Source organism: Rattus rattus, chromosome 13 (genome assembly GCF_011064425.1).
Source record: "Rattus rattus isolate New Zealand chromosome 13, Rrattus_CSIRO_v1, whole genome shotgun sequence".
NCBI lineage: Eukaryota > Metazoa > Chordata > Mammalia > Rodentia > Muridae > Rattus > Rattus rattus.
Window position 1 is genome coordinate 72626823 of NC_046166.1, and position 22295 is coordinate 72649117.

At 50.0% G+C, this 22295-nt stretch overlaps 1 protein-coding gene across 1 annotated transcript in view; it reads left to right on the forward strand.

Annotated features, from left to right (window-relative positions):
• The window catches only part of Col4a1 (collagen type IV alpha 1 chain), a 110217-nt gene that overhangs the window by 81502 nt on the left and 6420 nt on the right, over positions 1 to 22295 (forward strand). Inside the window, exons 26-49 of the mRNA XM_032918422.1 lie at positions 267 to 435; positions 2640 to 2732; positions 3104 to 3208; positions 3844 to 3941; positions 4642 to 4792; positions 4977 to 5090; positions 5699 to 5866; positions 5999 to 6088; positions 6801 to 6953; positions 7103 to 7201; positions 7300 to 7389; positions 8020 to 8159; positions 8511 to 8637; positions 8727 to 8807; positions 9265 to 9363; positions 11485 to 11535; positions 12393 to 12578; positions 13358 to 13491; positions 15545 to 15617; positions 16603 to 16674; positions 17260 to 17388; positions 18492 to 18590; positions 19421 to 19633; positions 20443 to 20620. Coding sequence (XP_032774313.1) covers positions 267 to 435; positions 2640 to 2732; positions 3104 to 3208; positions 3844 to 3941; positions 4642 to 4792; positions 4977 to 5090; positions 5699 to 5866; positions 5999 to 6088; positions 6801 to 6953; positions 7103 to 7201; positions 7300 to 7389; positions 8020 to 8159; positions 8511 to 8637; positions 8727 to 8807; positions 9265 to 9363; positions 11485 to 11535; positions 12393 to 12578; positions 13358 to 13491; positions 15545 to 15617; positions 16603 to 16674; positions 17260 to 17388; positions 18492 to 18590; positions 19421 to 19633; positions 20443 to 20620 — 2912 coding nt within the window. The remainder of the gene's footprint in view (positions 1 to 266; positions 436 to 2639; positions 2733 to 3103; positions 3209 to 3843; positions 3942 to 4641; positions 4793 to 4976; positions 5091 to 5698; positions 5867 to 5998; positions 6089 to 6800; positions 6954 to 7102; positions 7202 to 7299; positions 7390 to 8019; positions 8160 to 8510; positions 8638 to 8726; positions 8808 to 9264; positions 9364 to 11484; positions 11536 to 12392; positions 12579 to 13357; positions 13492 to 15544; positions 15618 to 16602; positions 16675 to 17259; positions 17389 to 18491; positions 18591 to 19420; positions 19634 to 20442; positions 20621 to 22295) is intronic.

Genomic DNA, 22295 nt, shown 5'->3' on the forward strand with positions numbered 1-22295 from the left:
GATGTCATGGGACAGAATCGATGAGTTTTCCTATTCCTTATCCTCATGGGAACAATTCTAAAGCTAATGGTGCACCCATCACTGTTTGAAGTATAGCATCCTAGACCTCTAGCTGTGACAACTGCTGAGGGAGAAGAATGCTGGTGTCACCTGTTAACTCCAAGCTGACCCTGGTGGCTTGTGATGTACTAAACAGTGTCACCTGGGTAGAATCTTGTCACACAGGATTGTTGTCTGACAGTCTTTTCCGTCTCTTGTCTCCTCAGGGTTCAATAGGATTGAAGGGAGAGAGAGGCCCCCCTGGAGGAGTTGGCTTCCCTGGTAGTCGTGGAGACATCGGCCCTCCTGGACCCCCAGGAGTCGGTCCCATTGGTCCCATTGGTGAAAAAGGACAAGCAGGCCTTCCTGGGGGCCCCGGGTCCCCAGGTCTTCCAGGTGAGACTTCAAGGCCTGAAGGGGCAACTTCAAGGTCACAGAAATAAGGGCTCAGAGATCCAGGGTACACAGTGTTTTACTTCTTCCCAGAAGAGGGATGTGACTGGACCGGCCAGTCCTTCAGAGTTCTCCTGTGTCAGATGGGTCAGCTCACGCACAGAGACCACAGATCAGATCAGATCAGGTAGAAGCAGGCGAAACGTGAGGCTCTATTTTTATTTTTATCCACTTTCTGATCCTTTCGGTGTCTGCATTTTCTAGGCAGTATAATCTTCGCTCTCCGTTCATGCTCAGACATCTTAAGTTGCAACATCCAGCTGGGTGTTTAATTCCTATTGGCTTAGGTCACTTTCTGACTGTCTTTTAGTGGTTTACATGCCAAGCCCCAAGCAGAGTGTTGATAAACATTGTGAGAGACTCGGCCCCTGCCCTCCTGTGCTAACAGAGTTTATTAGAAATCTGCAGCAAGGGTGAGGGGTCGCTTCCTATGTCACTGGTGCCCAGGTGGGTGAGTGTGGCCAGATTCAGGGGAGGCCCACTCCTCTGCCTCACGTAAGTGGGCGCTCCGATTGTGGTTCCACACTGACCTGAACAAACCTGAGGGCTCCTGAGGCGACCTTGAATGGTGAAGCGTGTAGGACAGAAGCGGCTTGCCACAGAGGTAGAAGTAATCGTGTGTACTGAGAAGGATTTAAACAGCTGTAAAGTTAATGGAGGACTTAGGGTGGCTAGAAACAGCACTAAGGGACCCACGAATAGAACTCCTAGCAAGAATTTGGCAGGCACAGTTACCCAGTGCCTCTGTACCCACAGCTTTGACAATGGTTTCCTTAGCCATGACTATACTTTATCAACTCCTTTCCTCATTAGGGACATTGTTGTCTCCTGGAATACAGACACCTGTTCAATGGTGCAGTCCTAGTGTGGTGCTCTGGGCCTCTCTTCTTGCCTCTCATCATTGGTGCAGTCGACAGGACTCTGTCACTAACTATACTTTGTTAATGGAGGACTGAAGCCTGTCTTTTACCCCTCCCCCATAAGCAGAGGAATTCCGAGGAGCTTTAGGAAGACCACAGAGAGCCAGAGAGAGGGTGCCTCAGGATCCTGAGTTTAAAATCAACAAGTTGAGAGGTACCGTGGCCTCTGAGACTTGCAGAAGCCATGGAAAGGTTTAATCAGATTTGAGAGAAATCAGCAGTGTAGCTCCTCGTGGCAGATACAGGCACCACAAGAAAGAAGGGGCTGGAGGGGGTGCTGCTGGCTTTGTTGGCCAGCTGTCCACATTCTGGAAAGTTCTTTGCCCTCCGGACCCTGTGTATTGATCTTTGATCTACAGAGCTGTATTTATGTGGTAACATAAAAGGCTGGATCCCAGGGCTTCATGGATAACAGATGTATGCCGGGGTCAGGCGGTTCTCACAGTCTGTGGAGAGAGGCAGGCTAGCCATTCTCAGAGGGTCCCCTTATCTGGAATTCCCATGGTATGCTGAGGAGTCCCTGTGCACACTTGGAGGAGCCCTGATTCTTTCTGAACAGCAGTGTCCTGACCTCCAGGGGCTCTCTGGGGGCTTAACTGGGAAGAGATGGGGCCTGAAAACAGAGGGCTTCATATTACCCCAGGGCACTAGGGACCATGCCACTGCTAGAGTGGCTAATCTACAGACGCCCACTTATCTGTCCTGTTCTAGCTGGTATGAATCCTGGCTAGGTGGAAAGCAACTGAGAGAGTCTATCTAATGGATAAAAAAAACTGTGTTCTCTCCCCCCCCCCCCTCTCTCTCTCTCTGTTTCTTCTTTCTTCTTATGGGGAGGGACAGGCTAACCAAGAAATGACCCAGGGCCACCTTACTTTTTGTTACGGGAGATTTTTCTGACTCTTCAGGGCTTGAGTGCAAAACTCTTAAGGAATCCAGAATCAAGTAAACATTTTGGTCATGTAGGGACACAGATGATTCTAGTCCTGTACGGGAGAAATGGGAAACCCAAAGACTTTTCTGTGCAAGGGGACTTTTCAGAGTGCCTCAGAGGATGGGGAGTGGTGGACACAGCCTGTGTGTCCTGAGAGGATGCAGGGGCTCGGCTGGGGACTGGCGGCTCCTTTGCAGCGTACTGAGAGGTTGCTAGGACATGACATCATCCTTACTGTCCAGAGAAGCTGAGATGTGACAATTCCCATATGTGATTCTATCTTTTTCTTCTCTCAGGTCCAAAGGGTGAAGCAGGAAAGGTTGTCCCACTCCCTGGCCCCCCTGGAGCTGCAGGACTTCCAGGATCCCCTGGGTTCCCAGGGCCACAAGGTACTGTTGATGTCTAGCTTGCCTGGGCACCACAGGGCTACCACAGGGGTATCACAGGGGTACCACAAGGCTATCACAAGGCTGTCACAGGGCTACCACAGGAATATTATAGGGATACCACAGGGCTACCATAGGATTACCACAGGAGTAGTACAGGGTTATCACAGGGCTACCACAGATCTACCACAAGGCTACCACTGGGTTATTACAGGGGTATCACAGGAGTACCACAGGAATACCACAGGGCTACCACTGGGCTACTACAGAGCTACTCTAGAGAGGTACCATAGGTCTACCACAGAATTACCACAGGGATACCACAGGCTCCCTTAGGCATTCCTCACACTGACCATTCACTTTTCCAAAAACAGGTGACCGAGGCTTCCCAGGAACCCCAGGACGGCCAGGCAACCCAGGAGAGAAGGGTGCTGTGGGCCAACCAGGAATTGGATTTCCCGGGCTTCCTGGCCCCAAAGGTGAGCCTAGTGAGGGGCTGTGACTCTGGCCAGAAGACCAAATGGGGAAGGGTATCGTGTCATTCAATGACTTGTCTGTGGTGAGGGTCTTGGTATTTGCTTCCTATGAATCTGTGAGAAAGAGAGGACTCTGTCAGGACACCCTTGGTTCCTCCGTGTGTTCAGGACACATAGATGACAATGCTAATTCGCTAATGAGCAATTCGCTAATGAGCATGGTGTCATCTTGCATAGAGGGTCTGCTTCAGGGAGGAGGGAGGTTTGGAGGGAAGAAGTGAGGGAGGGAGGGAAAGATAGAGAGAGACAGAGACAGAGAGAGATACACAGAGAGAGAGAGAGACAGAGAGAGAGACAGAGAGAGAGAGAGAGAGAGAGAGAGAGAGAGAGAGAGAGAGAGAGAGAGAGAGAGAGAGAGAGGTGCGCCAAGGTCAGTCAGTGAGCCCATGGGATGGCCCCACATCCGTGATGGGTCACTTCACGGAACCCAGCCAGCCCAGAAGCCCCTTTACAAAGACACCAAGAATGTTCATCTCCCAGATAATTTTAGGCTCTGGAGTTTGAGAGTTCCAGGCACAAGTGAAGAGTGTTAGGAGGGCCCTCACATCTGTAATGGTTTTCTCTGCTCTTCAACACAGGTGTTGATGGCTTGCCTGGAGAGATAGGACGACCGGGGAGTCCAGGTCGCCCTGGATTTAATGGCTTACCTGGCAACCCAGGACCGCAAGGCCAAAAGGTGGGTACTGACTCTCCCAGGATGCCTGGTTCTCATTCCTGTTAGGTGAGCATGTGATATGTGGTCTATTAACCTTGTGGGGTGGTTTTCCTTTTTAATGGCATAGTTTACGAGAGCCAGAAGGGAAGGCAATTGTCTCAGCCTTGTGAATGTTTCTTGTCTGTGTGCTGGGTCCCAGTGTGTACTGTGTTTCTAACTGTGAGTGACAGATGAGAGCCACTGTCAGAGAAGAAATACGTCAGCCAGGAGGGTGGCACATAGGACGTCCCAGTCAAGGCTGCTGTGGCTGTGAGGGCCACCCTGCTGGGTCTTTAGCAATGGCATCTCAGGCTTCTACACTTAACACCAAAATTCCAATTGTGACAACTGGAAACACATCTCCTCTTTGCCCAGTGTATGCTGGGTAGACATGTTGTGGCCCATCATTGTGCTATGCAGCATAGCAGTTTGCATGCCTCTGAACGTCTGACTACCTTCTGCATCTTCCCAGACTGGATGGAAGTTTTTGGGTGACTACTGGTCACGCCTTTCCTGTCCTGGTTAGAGGAGACAGAGGGAAGTGTCTGGCAGCATGAACATGAAGTGGGAGAAAGGGCTCCAGGCTCTCACTAACCATTGCCCATGATGGAACTAGTCTGGCCCCATCCTCACTCTATTGGGAGACAGCAAGGGTGACAGCTGGTGTCTTGGTGATTTCCAGGGAGAACCTGGCATTGGGCTTCCAGGACTCAAAGGGCAGCCAGGCCTTCCAGGTATCCCTGGCACACCCGGAGAGAAGGGCAGCATCGGGGGACCCGGTGTTCCAGGAGAACAGGGGTTGACTGGCCCTCCCGGACTCCAGGGGATCAGAGGTAAGGCTTCAGACTGTGTCAGGGTGTCTGTCTGCTTTATGCCCCCAGAGCATCATTTGTGTGCTTATCCACCTTGATTAGGTGGGTGGTGAGACTGTTTTGTGGCTGTGGCTATGGTACAAATGGATGATGTACGGGAAGGAATACACTCCAACCTCCAGCTTTTCTACGTCCTTCCTGACAGGTGACCCAGGACCTCCTGGGGTTCAAGGCCCTGCAGGTCCACCAGGGGTTCCAGGAATAGGACCACCCGGAGCTATGGGCCCTCCCGGAGGGCAAGGACCACCAGGTTCATCAGGTGATGTGACTGTCCCTTCCTCAGAGCCTGTGAAGGGAGGGGTGAGAGGGGAGGTTATCACAGTTGCCACAATAAAGGGAGGGTTGGGGGAGTACATTCTAGTTTGGTTTGGTTGTTTGCTTAAGTCCAAACATTACAGACTCCCATTATTCCCTCCAAGTCTGTTTAATGTGCCGAAGAAATCTGTTACATATTCGGTAGCATTTAAGATTCTATTTAACAGAATGTCTTCCCGTTAATCTTCGTTAGGAGCCGTACTAAGTTGTTGATAATTAAACTAATTGATTCTTTATCCAGTTGCCTTTGCCCTTGCAGTAATAACCCCAGGATTATGTTAGTACTGGGGGAAAGGGGCAAACCGTTCAGTGAAAGCTAGCCTTCACTAGCTGGGGCCAGTGAGTTTACAAAGGTAATGACAATCTACAATGGCAGAAAGAGAAGGATTTTCTCTCATGAGATGACTTACCCACGGCCATGATGACCCTGACCACTGGGCATCATTCAAGCCCCCAGTGCTGGCATGCTCACATGCTGTCCTTAGAAAGCACTCTACAATATAATGCCCGTTCTAGAACATTCTGTAACTTCCTCATTTGGTCCAATCTCAGGTCCACCTGGAGTTAAAGGAGAGAAGGGATTCCCTGGATTCCCAGGACTGGATATGCCTGGCCCCAAAGGAGATAAAGGCTCTCAAGGACTTCCTGGCCTCACAGGACAGTCAGGCCTCCCTGGCCTCCCTGGACAGCAGGGGACTCCTGGAGTTCCAGGGTTCCCAGGTAAGTGACACCCGAGCTTTGCCCCAATCACTGGAGAGGAGTCATGGCTGACTTCCTTCTTTCCTGACTCCTGGGCATTTACCACTAGAAGTCCATATACGGACGTGTTCTTGACATTCCTTTTGACCGTAGGTTCTAAAGGTGAAATGGGCGTCATGGGAACCCCGGGACAACCAGGCTCACCAGGACCGGCAGGCTCCCCAGGGTTACCTGGAGAGAAAGGTATGGGAGTGGAAGGCTTGCAAACCATGCTGGCTCATACTGTCTTGTGTCTTTACGTCTTGAGAATCCTGGAAACTTCTTGCCGTATTACAGACCATGTTTAGCTTTAAGATGTAGATGAAAGAAAGGGGCCAGAAGATACCCCCCGCCCCCTCTCTCAGAGGGATTAACTCCATACATAGATCATAGGCACACAGTGCTAATGGCTGCCTCGCTGGTGTGAAGATGGGAAAGAGTTAGTCTCTCTCTGCAGGAAATGTGGATTAGTAGAGCCCATTTCACGGGCAATCCCATATTTTTATTTCTTATTCTCTGAAGTTGATCCAAAATCCTGTTCTGAAGAAAGAAAAAAGAAACCATCTGACCGTTAACATAAGACTTTATAAAAAGGGAAGTTGATGTTGCGATGCAGAAGTTTTCCAGTCTATAATTTGTTTTTATTTGGGGGGGGGGCATGAGAGTGAAGGAGAATAGAGTTTGAGGAAGACATCTGGGAAGGAGGCAAGAGGCGCTCATCCTAGTGTCATGTGTTGCCATTCTTAGCAGATAATGAACTTTAGAAGATGGCTTCACACTGCCTCTCCCCCCGTGACTCAGACTCTTGCCACCAGTGTCTAGTTCCTTCCCAAGTTTGCAGGTTCTGGCTGGAAAGAGCTCCCCCCACCCAGGGCTGAGCCTGGATCTCACTGGGTGCCTTCTCTTTCCTCTACAGGGGACCATGGCTTTCCGGGCTCCTCGGGACCCAGGGGCGACCCTGGCTTCAAAGGTGATAAAGGTGATGTCGGGCTTCCTGGCATGCCAGGATCCATGGAGCACGTGGACATGGGCAGCATGAAGGGGCAGAAAGGAGACCAGGGAGAGAAAGGTGAGTGGAACAGAGGCCTCAGGGACAGGTGACAGGCGGGCCTCACTGGGGGACCTATTTCTCCTTGAACACCATATCATCCTACTCTCTAATACAATTGCTTCCTGAGCAGATGTGGGAGCTCACTTATGGCTTTTTGTGGCATACAGGACAAATTGGACCCACTGGTGATAAAGGTTCCCGAGGAGACCCCGGAACACCAGGAGTGCCCGGGAAGGATGGGCAGGCAGGGCACCCTGGACAGCCAGGTAGGTGTGGACAGCATAGCCAGAGTCATCATCAAGGAGCCTGCTTCTTTGTGCTTTCCGCGGATGTTGACCCATGGGAATCTCCTCTGCTATTCTAGGACCTAAAGGTGACCCAGGCCTTAGTGGAATACCAGGATCCCCTGGACTTCCTGGACCCAAAGGATCGGTTGGAGGAATGGGCTTGCCAGGTAACCTTGCAGTGGACTCGAAGTCTCTGTAACGTACATGGGGCTGGTGGGATGTGTGCAGGGAAGCACTAGGAAGATGGAGGAAGAGACTGGCAGCCATGTCTCCGGTGTACAGTCTCTCGTCTTGGGTGGGTGGCTTTTGGCTGACACTGTAATCGTTGCTAAAAAGTGAGTAAGTGGTACACCCTGGAAAGTGAAGTAGGAGCTAACCTTGGACAAGTGGATTAGCTGGGGAGGTGGTTCTCAGCACAGGCTGGGAAGCGACAGTCGAAACCGGAAGCCTGCCTTCCCATCTCAAGTCTTTGTCAGGAGTTCTGATTGCTTGCCGGGACAGTCTAGGCTGCTGGTTGTATACCTGTGTCTGTGTGTCCACATTCACATATGGTGTGTGAAACTTCACACTACCTCCCAGTCCTCTGAGCCGATGGTATCCTAAGGGGTCTTCGTCGGCACAGTTGCGTTCCTTTCTCTGCACAGTGATGATCTTTCAAAGGCAGAGGGAAGGTTTCTTGGGGTGGCTCTGAGGCAGCTTGCCTGAGGACCCCTGGCTGTGTTGGTGACAGACTGATAACCAGAGCGGTTTGCGTTCAGCGTCAGCCATTAATTAAGTTCTATTGTCTGTGCCACCAGGTTCGCCCGGAGAGAAAGGCGTTCCGGGCATCCCTGGCTCCCAGGGTGTCCCCGGCTCACCTGGAGAGAAGGGAGCCAAGGGAGAGAAAGGGCAGTCAGGTCTGCCTGGCATTGGGATTCCCGGACGGCCTGGTGACAAGGTGATCATCTCCTGCCCCATGGCAATGTCCCCGATGTACCAACTATCTTAGCAAATCCATGAACTGTGATACAACACTCCCTCTGAGTAACTCAAAGTCATCTTCTCCTGCTCACTGCTTTTTCTCCCCAGGGAAAGAAAGCTCTTGAAGCTCTCTCTGAGGGGTGGGGGTAGCCGCATATCCCAGGGAGGAAGAAGAGGGGTGGGCAGACAGAGGGGAGGCATTGATGGCTCTGTGTCCCAGACACGGACTTAATTGCTGGAAAGCCTAGCGGTTGATACTCATGGCTTCTGTTACCTAGAGAGTGCTTCCAGACCTGGAGCTGATATGTCTGCTTCTTCTTCCTCACAGGGAGATCAGGGGCTTGCAGGTTTCCCAGGCAGCCCTGGTGAGAAGGGAGAGAAAGGCAGTGCCGGAACCCCAGGGATGCCAGGGTCCCCAGGCCCAAGAGGCTCTCCAGGGAACATCGGCCATCCAGGTAGGGGGGCTGGGCAGCCTCTGGCAGTGAGGTGCAGGTGAGGGAAGCTCAGGTGCGCACAGCTTCTGAACTTGCATTTTTCTCTTTAGGAAGCCCTGGCCTGCCTGGAGAAAAAGGAGACAAAGGCCTCCCAGGACTGGATGGTGTTCCCGGTGTCAAAGGAGAAGCAGGTAGGGACCCTTTGCTGGCATTTGGTGGGCAGGTGAGGGGCACCCAGGTTTCGTGGGGGTTGAGGAGTGTAGTCTCTGCCTCATAGGAGAATCCTTCATGGTGAAGTGGACCCTAGTATGCTGTCTGGGGTTTAGGACCGGCTGGTTTTAGCCCTCCACTTTCAGACCCACAGTCAGTCTGTAAGGTGTTCATGGTCTTTGGGAAGTGAAGCTAACATCTCCAAGCTGCTTTTGTAGTGAGATGGGCATTTCGGATATTTCTCTCCTTTCTCTGTGTAAGCACTGGGTGGAGTCTATGCTGTTGCTAGCTCCAGAGAAGAGCCTGTTGTTGTCAGAACTGACGTCAGGGATACCAGGAACACACAGGGAACAGCTCTTTACGATGTGGGAAAGGGGGCACTTCTCAGATGCCACGGTGCTAAGAGGGCCCACGAGTGATTATATCTTTCTCTCTAAGGACTTCCTGGGACTCCTGGCCCCACAGGCCCAGCTGGCCAGAAGGGAGAACCTGGCAGTGATGGAATCCCGGGGTCGGCAGGAGAGAAGGGTGAACAAGGTGAGTCTTGTTCCTGCTTCCCAGGAGAAGTCATGTTGTCCACTCAGAGACTGCACGCCATGTTGACTGGACACAGAGGTCTCTGTGCAGAGTTCCTTGCAGCTCCGAAAACACAGATGTGGACTGGAGGGATGGGATTGGATCTGGTAGGGATGATCATTTCTTGTGCGAGTGGGCGCCTCCCTTGAGGGTGAGTCCAGAGACACAGATGCAGGACTGTCAGGGAGAAATGCTTCCCTTGCTGTTTCCCCCATGTTCACGGTGACAAAACCAAACCAAACAGGTAAGAGAATTCTTCTTTCTGTCCAGCATTTTCTGCACTTTGACAAGGAGTCCTAGTTTCCCAGGGTCTGGGGGTCTTGGGGTTACTGTGGCTTCCTGTGTCTGCTCCTGCTACTGATGGAAGAGCTGTTGTGTGGCAGGACCACCAGTTTTAAGTATGGCAGTAACTGTTTGAAATAGCCGCGCGCGTTGGACAGGACTGGAGGGAGCAGCAGGGGCTCCTTGCTGTTACTGCTGGCTGCTCTTCAGTTCCCTTTCTCATCCTCTACAAAGCTAATTTATAAGAAGCCCTTTCCACTTCTCCTCCACCTGAATCTCCTGTCTACCTACTGCTCATGTGCAGCCCGCTCTTGGCTCCCTGTGCTCCTCCCACTTGGCTCCCTGTGCTCCTCCCACTTGGCTCCCTGTGCTCCTCCCACTTGGCTCCCTGTGCTCCTCCCACTTGGCTCCCTGTGCTCCTCCCACTTGGCTCCCTGTGCTCCTCCCACTTGGCGGGATAAAGAGTCGAATGGTCACCTGAGAAAAGCCAGACTGCGTGTCTCTGCCATGACCAACTGGGGATGTTTACTCTGGCCAAGTAGAACTTGAGAATAGGAGTCTCCCTATTCTGCCGTTCCTTCCTAATCCTTTCTGCAGTGGTGACTGGCAGCATCCAGCAGCGTTGGCTGGTACCTCAGCTCCTGAAGGTGTTTGGGACCCCCAGCTCCTCAGTAGCTGGTGGCACAGCTGTCAGGCCTAGAGTGTCTGGGACCCTGGGCTCTTAAAGTGTGGTAGGTCCCTGGAATTCTAGCAACAAGAGCCTGCTGTTTCTTACCGTAAGCCTTTTCCAGAGGTTATTTTCTCCGCGGCTTCTGCTGTCTGTCTTTCTTGCCCTGGCATCTCTCTGGAGCTCCTCAGCCACTCTCTGGTCTCGGTTGCCACAGTCTCCTCTTGGGTTCTCAGCTTAGTCCGTTCTATTGATGATACAGATACAAACATATGCAAGAAGGCCTGGCTGGCCGGCCATGGTGAGGCTTGTCACAAATAGGCAAGACTAGAGAGAAAGAATACTTAGAGGAAGCCTCTTGTTGAACACCAGGGGGCAGCAGAGGAAACCTCTTCTTGAACACTAGGGGGCAGCAGACTGGGGAAAGGAGCCACGTTCCTGCTTATATTATACAGCTGGTGGTATGCCATGGTGCTTGCACCAATCACAGACCTTCCTTTTTGCTGGGCCGCCAGTGGGAGGTGCTTCTTCTGCCGTCTGGGTGAAGATGGCTTCAGTCCTTTAGAATTCCCTGGGCTTTGTCTTGCCCTGTTCTGAGGTCTATCTAGAGCCACTGGAGTGGCCTCAGACTGGAATGGATCCAGACAGCCAGGCTGTAATGAAGGCAGTCCACTGCGTACCAGAAGTGGATCTGCTTGGCTGATGGATTCCCTAGTTGAGGCTGCCAGTAGAGTCTGCACAGTGGCTGCCAGTTTCCACACAGAAAGCGCATTTATGATAAAGGCACCAGGGTACTCTTGGTTCTAGCAGCAATCAACAGGAGTTGGAAGCATCAGTGGGTTCTCGCTGTGTTTACCTTCCGCCCTAGTGCTCAGGGAGAGGTGAGCCCTCTGACCTGCCTCTGTAGAAAATGAGCATCATTAGCCCAGATCATTTCGGCTCAGCACCTTAATGAGCGAGCAGAAAGGTCCTCCAGGAGCAGGCATGATAAGCCAATTGCAGGGATGTAACTTTGCTCACAGGTTCCACTGGACTCCTTTCCATGTACTCGTTAAGTGATGTGTGGCATCATGGCCTCCCGCTGTCTCCACAGCTGAGTAAGAGACATGTCCTTTTCTGTCTTCATCCTGTAGGTCTGCCAGGAAGAGGCTTCCCAGGCTTCCCCGGCACCAAAGGAGACAAAGGTAACACTCTCAGCTTCGCAACTTTGTATCTGCTCGTGCGGCTATTCTAGCAGAACAAGAGCTGCTGTCCACGGGACTCAGCATGTCTCCCTTAGCAAGGCTGTGTCCAGTAGCTGATGGAAGCCCTATGATTACACCGTCTAATTCACACTTGACATGATACGGAGTACCTGCCAAATACCATATGATGTTATTATTGCCTAAGTTTTGAGTAACATGAAAACCTGTGTTCCCATCCCTTGTAATCTCTGTGGTTTCTTTTTAATTAATTAATTAATTAAACACATACACTCGAATGTGTGTGTGTACATAGGAGGTTATAAGCTGCCACGGGGTACTGGGAACTGAACCTGGGTCCTCTGAGAGAGCAGTAAGTGCTCTCAACTGCAGAGCTGTCTATCCAACCCTTACTTTATTATTTTAAAAAATAGCTCCATTGGGGTAACATTACCATACGATAGACGGCACATATTTAAAATCTGCAGTTCATCAAGTTTTAACTTCTGTATGCATCCACAGAAACACTGCATCCTGGGTAGTCTTGTATCTCCTCCAAGTTCATGAAAGCCTGGGTTCTTCCCACAGCCTATCAGGTTTACAGCCTTCCTGTTGTTTGTACTGATAATTCTCTTGTGATGGCTAAGTAAGGATTCATTGTGTCCTTGTAACAGTTTGCTTTGTCGGTGTCTTGGGATGAGCCAACCCTTGGTTTTAGCAGTGCAGTTGCTTGAAGACGTCAAAACACATATAGGATACACATATAAGATCTCTGGCTGTCAGCGCAGTGCAGCGTCTCTGTCTGTGGACTCTGCTCCTCCGGTCACCATCATCTCTCTCTCTCTCTTTTTCCCGTGCAGGTTCCAAGGGTGAAGTGGGTTTCCCTGGCCTCGCTGGAAGTCCTGGGATTCCTGGAGCCAAAGGCGAGCAAGGATTCATGGGTCCTCCTGGCCCTCAAGGACAACCGGGCTTACCTGGCACTCCTGGTCACCCTGTGGAGGGGCCCAAAGGAGACCGAGGACCTCAGGGTCAACCTGGCCTGCCAGGTAAGGCCTTTTCACCAGATGCATGCTCAAATCATCAGCTCAGAACTGCACTTTGGTCTCAGCTGAACTGGGCTTTGTGATTTCCTTTCTGTTGAGGCATTAATTAGAGAGCTACATGGGGGGAAATTACAGAGAAAGATTCAGCAGAGATGCCATTTGGGTCTTTGCTTTAATTGGGGCAATGCTCTAATGCTTGTCACTCTGAGCTTGCCTACTGTGGTGGGGTGGAGGACCCTGGACACTGTGGCTTCGGGATTTTGGGAGCCAACACTGTGACATTTACATAAACACCACAATGGCACTATTGGTCCCCAACTTCATAACCATGGGGCTTTAGTGCTTACTTACTTTAGTGGTGCTAGGGATAGGCTTCGTGTATGCCAGGCAGATACTTTGCTACTGAGTTATATACTCAGACATTTTATTACCACTGCCATTTTGAGGCAGTGTCTCACTAAGTTGTCCCCACTGTCCTTGAACTCAGTAACTCTGTAGCCTAATAATGCAAGTGAGCTTGGTCTCCCGCTGCTTCAGTCTCTGGTACAGATGGGGTGACAGGCCTGGGCCACCTATGCCAGCAGACAGGCCGTTTGGGTGCTGAGTGTGTTGTTCGTATGATCATTCCTCTTTGATTTCTTAGAGGCCTGTGTTGCTCTACAAGGCGGTGGTGTTGTGGTTGCAGACAGTTGATGGCAGTAGTGACTGTTCCATAGCCCGGTGATGCAGTCCATTCTAGTACCCAGCTACCCTAACCCTGTGTCTTTTGTTCTTTGTGTTAGGGCATCCGGGACCTATGGGACCACCAGGGTTCCCTGGAATTGATGGGCCAAAAGGTGACAAGGGAAATCCAGGTTGGCCAGGAGCTCCTGGGGCTCCAGGCCCTAAGGGAGACCCAGGATTCCAAGGCATGCCGGTGAGTGATTGAGTGTAGAATTGTTTTTCAAAAGGAAGCTTTTTGGTCTAGAGTATTGTGTGCGTGTGTGTGTGTGTGTGTGTGTGTGTGTGTGTGTGTGAGTCTTTAAAAACAACCTATTTTATAGGTGCCATTAAAGAGAAAACACTGTACTGCTACAAATTGTAGTCCAGTGCCCAGTATACAGCCTGTTTATAAATTCAGTGCAGATATGCAGGGGCTTGGTAAAGAGCAGTTCTGCACGGCATGAGAATTGTCCTCTAGGGTTGGCAGAGGTTCAGGTGTATTGGAGATGATGCCCTGCATCTCTGCAGGACGAGTAGCTCATGAATCTTCAATAGTTTGTCTGCGTCTCCGTGTGTCTCTCTGTGTGTATGTATCTGTGTATTTGTATGTGTTTGTGTGTCTGTGTATGTGCATGTGTGGGTGCATGTGTGTGCCTGTGTATGTGCATGTGTGTGTATGCGTGCATGTGTATATATCTGTGTATTTATATGTGTCTGTGTGTGTCTCTTTGTGTGTATATATGTATACATATATGTGTGTGTATGTATCTGTATTTATATGTATGTGTGTGTCTGTGTTTGTGTATCTGTGTATTTGTATGTGTCTGTGTGTGTCTCTTCGTGTGTATGTATCTGTATACATATATGTGTGGGTGTATGTATCTGTGTATTTGTATGTGTCTGTGTGTGTATGTATCTGTGTATTTGTATGTGTCTATGTGTGTGTACATGTGTGTATTGGGGGGTGTTCATTAGATTTGGTCTCCTTAGTGCCACTAGAACCCTACTCTTAGGTAAAGCAGCTGTTTCTGGTTGCATTCTTGGTTTTGCCCACCACCATGGCTGAGGTTCTGGTTGGATTCTTGGCTCAGCCACCACCCTGGTTAGAATGTAGTTTTTATGCCTGCTCGTGGACTTGACATTAGTGTAGATTCATTCTCTATCCCTGTTTCTCGCTGTCTCACTCCTCTTATTTCTCTCTTACCAACTTTGGGAGCGAATATGAGTTGGGAGTTGGGATCTGGTAGAGTGGCCTTTGCTGGGGTAGAGCAGCACTCAGGGTTTTATTTGAAGTCTGCATGGCTGTTTCTGAAGCTCCTCAGTAGCAGAGACACCGGGCACTGATCCAAGGGCAGACACAGGACTTGTGAGCTTGCTGGACAGTCAGAACTGGTTCCACAAAGTTTGCAGTCATCATTCTTACCCACTCCCCATCCTCCATCCCAAGGGTACATCCCCACAGGACATGGGGACTACTCCTGAGTCTGTTTTCATCTCCTTATTATATAGTACAATATTATATAATACAATATTATATAGTACAATTCCCAGCGATACAAGTGCAGGTAGTTTTTTAGTTATCCATGCAGTCCTAATCTTATTCATCAGCCATACTCCCTGTTCCTGGTGCCAGCCACTGTCTGCCTTGCTGTATACATGTTATATAAATAAATGTGTATATTACCGTGCATATGATGATGCATGTTGAATATGGTACTTGTCAAATCAGGATAAGCACATCTATATAAGAAGGGAAACGTTTTGTGTGGCTATGCATATTTAGAGAAAGGGACAATTACATTGTAATAATAAAAAGATGCACTAAAGTATACATTGTTATCTTACAAAGAAAACTTGTCCCTCTTTAGTGTTTTAAAATATTTTCTCCATAATTAAAATAATTCAGATGGGAAGGAAGCTGATTTTAAGGAACAGTCACTGCCCTTTGATGATTAGGAGAAGAGAAGGGTGGAATGGTCCTGATAGAACTGGGTTTGTTTCCATGGCAACTGTCCATGGCATTCTGGCTGTGTCATGGCATTGTGCTGTGGGTGGAGACAGTGGCTACAAGCTCGAAGGAACTACTGTGTATATGGACAAGTAAAGAGAGGCCAGGGGACAAATGTTGGCAATATCTTCTCGTGTTGCATCATTTAAAGAATTGCATGACCCACCTGAACTCACAAACTCCTGTTCAGAACACAGAAGTGCTTTTTGCCTGTGGGTGCCCAGAGCCATGTCCAACTCATACTTCCTTTGGTATCTAGGGCATTGGCGGCTCTCCAGGGATCACAGGTTCAAAGGGAGATATGGGACCGCCTGGCGTTCCAGGATTCCAAGGTAAGACAGTGAGGTCTGCGCCCGACAGCCTTGCTGCTGAGGGGATAGTGTTCCAAAGGCTGCCTGAGCTCAGCAGGACACGATGCTATCTTCACGTTAAAATGCAGTGGATTTCCCTGGTTTGGGGGGACGGGTGAGACAAGGTCTTGCTGTCTGTCCTGGGCTGACCTCAAGCTTTAAGCAATCCTCACGCCTCAGCCCTCTAAGCTCTGGGATTGCAAACACGTACTACCGAAAAATGGCCAGCTAAAAATGGCCTTCTTTGTGGCATCCCGGTCTGTGTGCACCTGCGGATGGCTGACTAAAGGCATTCTGATTTTCTTAGTTAAGAACTAGCGGGTCACATGCATCTGAGCCGTCTGGGTCTCAACAAGAAGTGGTGGCTCTGGACCACTTGGTAGTTTGCCGGTGTAGCCAGCTAACGAGTCCTGGATGCTAGCAGCTTCCACACACCATGGTCATGGCAGAGCTCTACTCACCTACAGCACACAGTCTGCAGGTGTCTGTGGTCTGTCACACAGCTGTGACCACACAGACTCCATCACGTGCCCTGATCGTCACTGTCAAATAATAGTGGCCGCTTATAAAACGATAGCTTCTGACTCGACAAAGAAAAGCTTTGCGAGATACTGAGCTGAAAAATTAACACATGTTTTCCTTTCTTGAACATAAATGGGAAAGTGTTCATTGCATGTGTATGTGCACATAGTATATGTATGCATGTGTGCCTGTCTACACCTGTGTACATTTTCACATATATAGGTGCGCATATATATATATATACACACACACACACACACATACACACATACACACACACACACACACACACACACACACACACACACACACACACACACACACATATATATATATATATATATATATATAGGCTTTTGCACATGTATGTGTGAGACTACACACCCCTATATCCTTGCGTACAGTTGAAATCTCTGTGCAAAGACAATGTCCCTTTTCTTCCCAGGTCAGAAAGGTCTTCCTGGCTTGCAGGGAGTGAAGGGAGATCAGGGAGATCAAGGCATACCCGGCCCTAAAGGTAGGTGAATTGTTAATGCATCAGGCTTTAGTGATGATCCTGGGCAGATGCAGAAGCTACCAAACACATGGGATTTGAGGAGTTGTTTCTTCAGATGTCAAATGGATGGAAAAAACAGTAGAAAATGGTGATTAGAAATGCTGAGAGTTTTTGGCATCAGCCTGTCTTGATAGTGGAATTGTTCAGCGTGTGACTCAGCAAGTCTTGGGGAGAGGAGAGGGGGCCAGCGAATCACCTCGTACTGGGGATCCGACATGTTACACAGGCTTTGATAGCAGACGGACTCCAGCCACTTAAGAGTTGGGACAGAACAAAATCTGCCTTCCACTTCTTACACTGACTCTGGATGGCTTTTGCTGTCCCCACAGGTAGCCTCAAGGGAGGGTAGGGTGGCAGCTGTTGGTTTCCAGAATGGAGTGGAGGCTGGGGTTGAGAGGTCAGGATTTTCGGCTTATTTAAACTAGAAGGATGTGGCACGCACCGGGTGTGCGTTTGGTGAGGCTCGTGAGGGCATGTTTGGTGATGATACTGTGTCTGCCGAAGCTGCTGACCGTGAAACTGATTCTCTGCCTGTCATTCCCACAGGTCTCCAAGGTCCCCCTGGGCCCCCAGGTCCCTACGATGTCATCAAAGGAGAACCAGGGCTCCCAGGTCCTGAGGGTCCTCCTGGTCTCAAAGGACTTCAGGGACCACCAGGTCCAAAAGGACAGCAAGGTGAGGCCTTGGGTCACGTAGGCGCCTGGGTATGTGTGTCTAAGAAGACACCATGTGTCTAAGCCCAGAGTCTGAACAGTGGTTGATTATACAAACACATTTAAAGATGACTTTAATTTATACCAGACATAATAAAGTTTTTCAAACACAACCCCCCACCCCCCAACTCCAAACGGCAAACAAAATATGGGAGGGCTTACAATTCAACACAGTTAGACTTAGGAGCAGCCAGAACCTTGAATGACAGGGCAGCTGGCAGGGTGGAGCAGCAAGCTCCCATGGGCTGCTGGGATTGCCACTCACAGACAGGGCTCACGAGTTGCTCTGTCTATGAGCAAAGGCCCTGTGGTTCCTTCCCTGTGTTTTCCAGCACATCCTCCTCTAGGTCCTTGTTGCTCTTGGCCATTCTCTCAGGAGCTGGTGGGAAAGGGGCTGACAGAAATCTGAGGAGTGGGCAGCAGCATCCAGGAAACGTTAGGCTTCAAGCTGCTCATGAGTTAACTGTATATGTGCAAACTGTCACACCAGCCTGTCCATGGCTTCAACACTGAGGCTCTAGACCAGTGGCTCTCAACCTTCCTAACGCTGTGACCCTTTAATGGTCCTCATGTGATGGGGACTGCCAACCATAAAATTGTTTCGTTGCTACTTCATAACTGTAATTTTGCTGTTGTTATAAATCATAATGTCAATGTCTGACATGTGACCCCCATGGGGGTTGTGACCCACAGGTTGAGAACCACTGTTTAAGAGCGTGGCAAGGAGGGAAGCTAGACAGGCCTCTCTCCTGGTCTCCCTTCTTGGCCCTTTCCAGGTCTGACTGTCACATAACACCCGCAGGAAGCTTGGGCGAGCTCAGGGGGACAGTCTGAGGGACAGGCTTGTGCCAGCTGAGACTCCAACAGGGGAGCCCTCGGCTCTGTAAGAAGCAGCTGGGTCCACCCAGGCCCTTATGGTCTACCAGGGTCCATAGGTCTGTCAGACACACCAGGAGTCCAGGCCCTGTGCTGCTTCTTGGAGATGAAAAATAGCTTTTCAGAAGGGAAGAAGGCTGGCTTGCTGTCCACCAGACCAGATCACCAAGTCTTCTCCCTTTCCTACAGGTGTGACAGGCTCCGTGGGCTTGCCTGGACCTCCAGGTGTCCCTGGGTTTGATGGTGCCCCTGGCCAGAAAGGAGAGACCGGACCGTTTGGACCACCTGGTAGGTCTTTGCAGCAGGAGCAATAGATCCAGGCCTAAGAAACCTCAAAAGGAAGTTAAAAATTGTGCTGGCAGTGTACCAATGAAGCCCGCATCTCAGGCTCCCGAGGGAGCTAAGGGAGCCATTGTGGATCAGTTAAGGTGTGTGCTTTCCAGAGTAGCCAAGAGGGTGGGCCCCTGTGGATTTTAGCAGCGCAGTGTCTTACAGCTACACAAATTCTGTTTTAGCCATGGCTAGTGGAAAATAAAAGTGAGAAATAATAATGTCCATGTTTGTCCCGAGGCCGCTGGTGTGGGATAAGCTCCACAGCCTTCCTGGGAAGCAGGGACTAGATGAGTGGGATCACCGTTGTGTCTCTGTGCAAAGAGGACAGCTCTACAGACCTGGGGCAGCATTTGCTTCAGCTGTCCTAGGGGACTCAGGGCTCAGAGCCTCCATACTCAGGCTTTTGGACGAGAGTAAAGCAATTTCATGGATTCTGTAGTGACCTCCCTTCTGAGCAACCCAGGATTCCCTCTGAAGGGAGCATGGAGTTGCAGCATAGGCTACTGTATTTACTCACTACAGAGTATGTTTCTGGCTGCACTCGGGGCTCAAAGTTCCATGCCAAGGTGGGATGTGGAGGAGAAAGAAAGGCCTCCCCCAGCCTTGCAGAGGCCTGCGATGACTTAGTTTTACCCTTTCCAGGACGTTAGTTCAGTGCAGTGAAGGGTCAGACATTTCTGCTGCCTTGGGGCAGTGCAGATAGCTACATCTCCTTGAGCTGGGAGCTGGGGCCTTTGGATGGAACCAGATGGTAATAAGGTACTCATTTATCTCCTGTCCCACAGGTCCGAGAGGGTTTCCTGGCCCACCAGGCCCTGATGGGCTGCCAGGATCCATGGGTCCCCCGGGTACCCCATCTGTGGACCATGGCTTCCTTGTGACCAGGCATAGTCAGACAACAGATGACCCGCTGTGTCCCCCAGGGACCAAAATTCTTTACCATGGATACTCTCTGCTCTATGTCCAAGGAAACGAGCGGGCCCATGGTCAGGACTTGGGTAAGATGCAGTTTTTTTCCCCTGTGTGGTATGTGGTGGGTTCCCAATTAGATATATGGCGTCCTTGTCTATTTGCCTCAATGTGGTGGGCCAGGGAGGCGGTGTCTCCTGGGGAGGGCTGGTCGAGTCTCTTTCCGCCCCTACACACTGACCCTTCAGTTCAGCAGCTTCTGTATGTCTTTCGAGAAGCGTGTAAACGTAAGATCTCACTCTACTTATTAAGTCCAGTTGAGGTCACGCACGTAGCAATTCGTGCAGTGCTCTTAAAATAGGGCAGCTCACCATTGGCTCTTTCAGAAATGTACCTTGTTGTTCCGATGGGAGCTCTCTGTGTCTTTATGTACTGCCTCCCTCCCCCGCCGAGTTCTTTCGGCCCAACAGGAAGCTGCATAATACGCCCACTATTTTTATCTACTCCTGCGACCCTCCACCAAGTTACGCCCTAGCACTATGTACTTGATGTAACTGAGTAAAGTCAGAAGGACGGGCTGGGAGACCAAGCGGTGACAGCTTACCCTACAGTCACACACCAAACATTCCTCCTGAGACAGGCTTCCCTCTGCTGGCACACTGGGGCACGCTTCCTTTTCTCAAACACATCTGCATTGCTTTTCCCAGTTTCCTTTTTACCGATCGGTTGTGATCTAGTCTGCCAATCACTCGCCCCCCATCCTAGTCTGTCGGGTCCGTTTGCCTCCTTCTCCCTGGTGAGAATGTGTAATATCAGTTTCCACCTTACCGGCGCCGTCAGCGGACCACGTGAACGAGGGTGCAGGCTCTCACTTCCCTCTGTGTTCTCCTCGGTTCAGGTACGGCTGGCAGCTGTCTGCGCAAGTTCAGCACCATGCCCTTCCTCTTCTGCAACATCAACAACGTCTGCAACTTCGCCTCCAGGAACGACTACTCCTACTGGCTGTCCACACCGGAGCCCATGCCCATGTCCATGGCACCTATCTCTGGGGACAACATCCGGCCCTTCATTAGCAGGTGAGCTCAACATCCACAGAGGCAGATGTTAAAAGTAAAGAAGAGAAACTGGGGTTTACTTGGCCTTGAACATAGAGAGAGGTTCTGCTTCTGCCCCTTGAGGGCTGAGGTGAAAGGCAGAGCTGAGGTTAAAGGCATGCACTACTGTGCTCTTTTTCTTTAAGAAAAAAAAAGATTTGTGTGTGTGCATGCGTGCATACCTGTGTGTGCATGTTTGCATGTGTGCGTGCATGCATGTGTGTGTGCGTGTGCACATGAGTGCAGGTGTTTTGCAGCCAGAGACATCAGATCCCTCTGGAGCTGGAGTTACATGTAATTGAGAGTCACCTGGTGTAGGTGCTGGGAGCTTCTTCTGGGTCCTTTGCATTTTCTTGGCCACACTAATCCATCCCTCCAGCTCCCAAACGTCCTTTTTAAAAGGATGAATCATGACCCACCGAACGGGTGCACACTGCATTTCATTTGTCCACACCTCCCCGGCCCTCGGTTATCTGGGTTGGCTGTTCTGACTGAGGGTGCTCAGAATGCGGGTGTTGACACCCAACTTCTTACCTTCTGTTCTTACGCTGCATGCAGAATTGGGGTTGCTGAGTCATACGTCGATTCTGTTTTTAAGTGTTTGAGACATTTCCTTACTGGTTTTCCACAGTGGCCCTGCCCTTGACATTCTGACATCCCCACCAGCCATGCACAAGGGCTCTCCTCTCCCTTCACATCCTCGCTAACACTGAAAATATAGTTTCTGTTGTATTTTTACAGCAGCCCAGTGGTTGTAAAATGAAGCCTGTGCAACTGTAGTACTGAATATATATCATCTGCTTATGTAGTGTTTGTGCATAAAAACTACACAGACTTATTTCACTCAAAAATGTATGCATGGTCTCCAGTACCACAGAATTAATTGTGCAATAGTAACGCATTCCGTGTTCCCTCATTCTATTTAATTTTGCCCCCTTGAGACGCTGTTAGACTGATTGAGAATGCATATGTCTCTGGCTGAGTGATTCCTACATTAAGCGTGTCCTCATTGACATCTGGAGTATTTTCAGTTCAAGAGCTACCCTGGTAGGAAGTAAGGCAGGACATTTTATGAGTGAATAATATAAGATTCTCTCTCTCTCTCTCTCTCTCTCTCTCTCTCTCTTTCTCTCTCTCTCTTTCTCTCCCTCTCTCTCTCTGTCACCAATTTCTATCAAAATAGAAATTTGTTGTTCAGTTGTGCTAAGAAGTAACAGAAACATGGAGATGAACAGACTGATTTGGCTAACAGTTTACTTTATGTGTGCAGTATATTAAAGACCGAAAGGATGAGACTTATGAAACTTTCATAAGTTTCCTTAGGAACTTATGAAAAAGCACCAGGGTTCTCCGTATACCCTGGCGAGGCAGCTCTCAATATGCCGCCCAGGCCTCAGCCTCTTAAGTGCTGGACTGTGAGTCTGCTCCACCATGCCTAGATCGTCACAAGTCCTTTAACAACATGAGCATGAAGACGGACAGTCTTGTAGAGCAACTTTACCAGAGGGGGCTAGGAGAACCACAGGTTTGCTGGTGCTCTGGAGTCCTTTGTCACAGCCATTTTTGGGTCATATGATGGAAAATGTCATTTGTTACACTTCAAGACTACAGAGAGCATGCTACACACAGACAGTACACAGAACACACCACACACAGA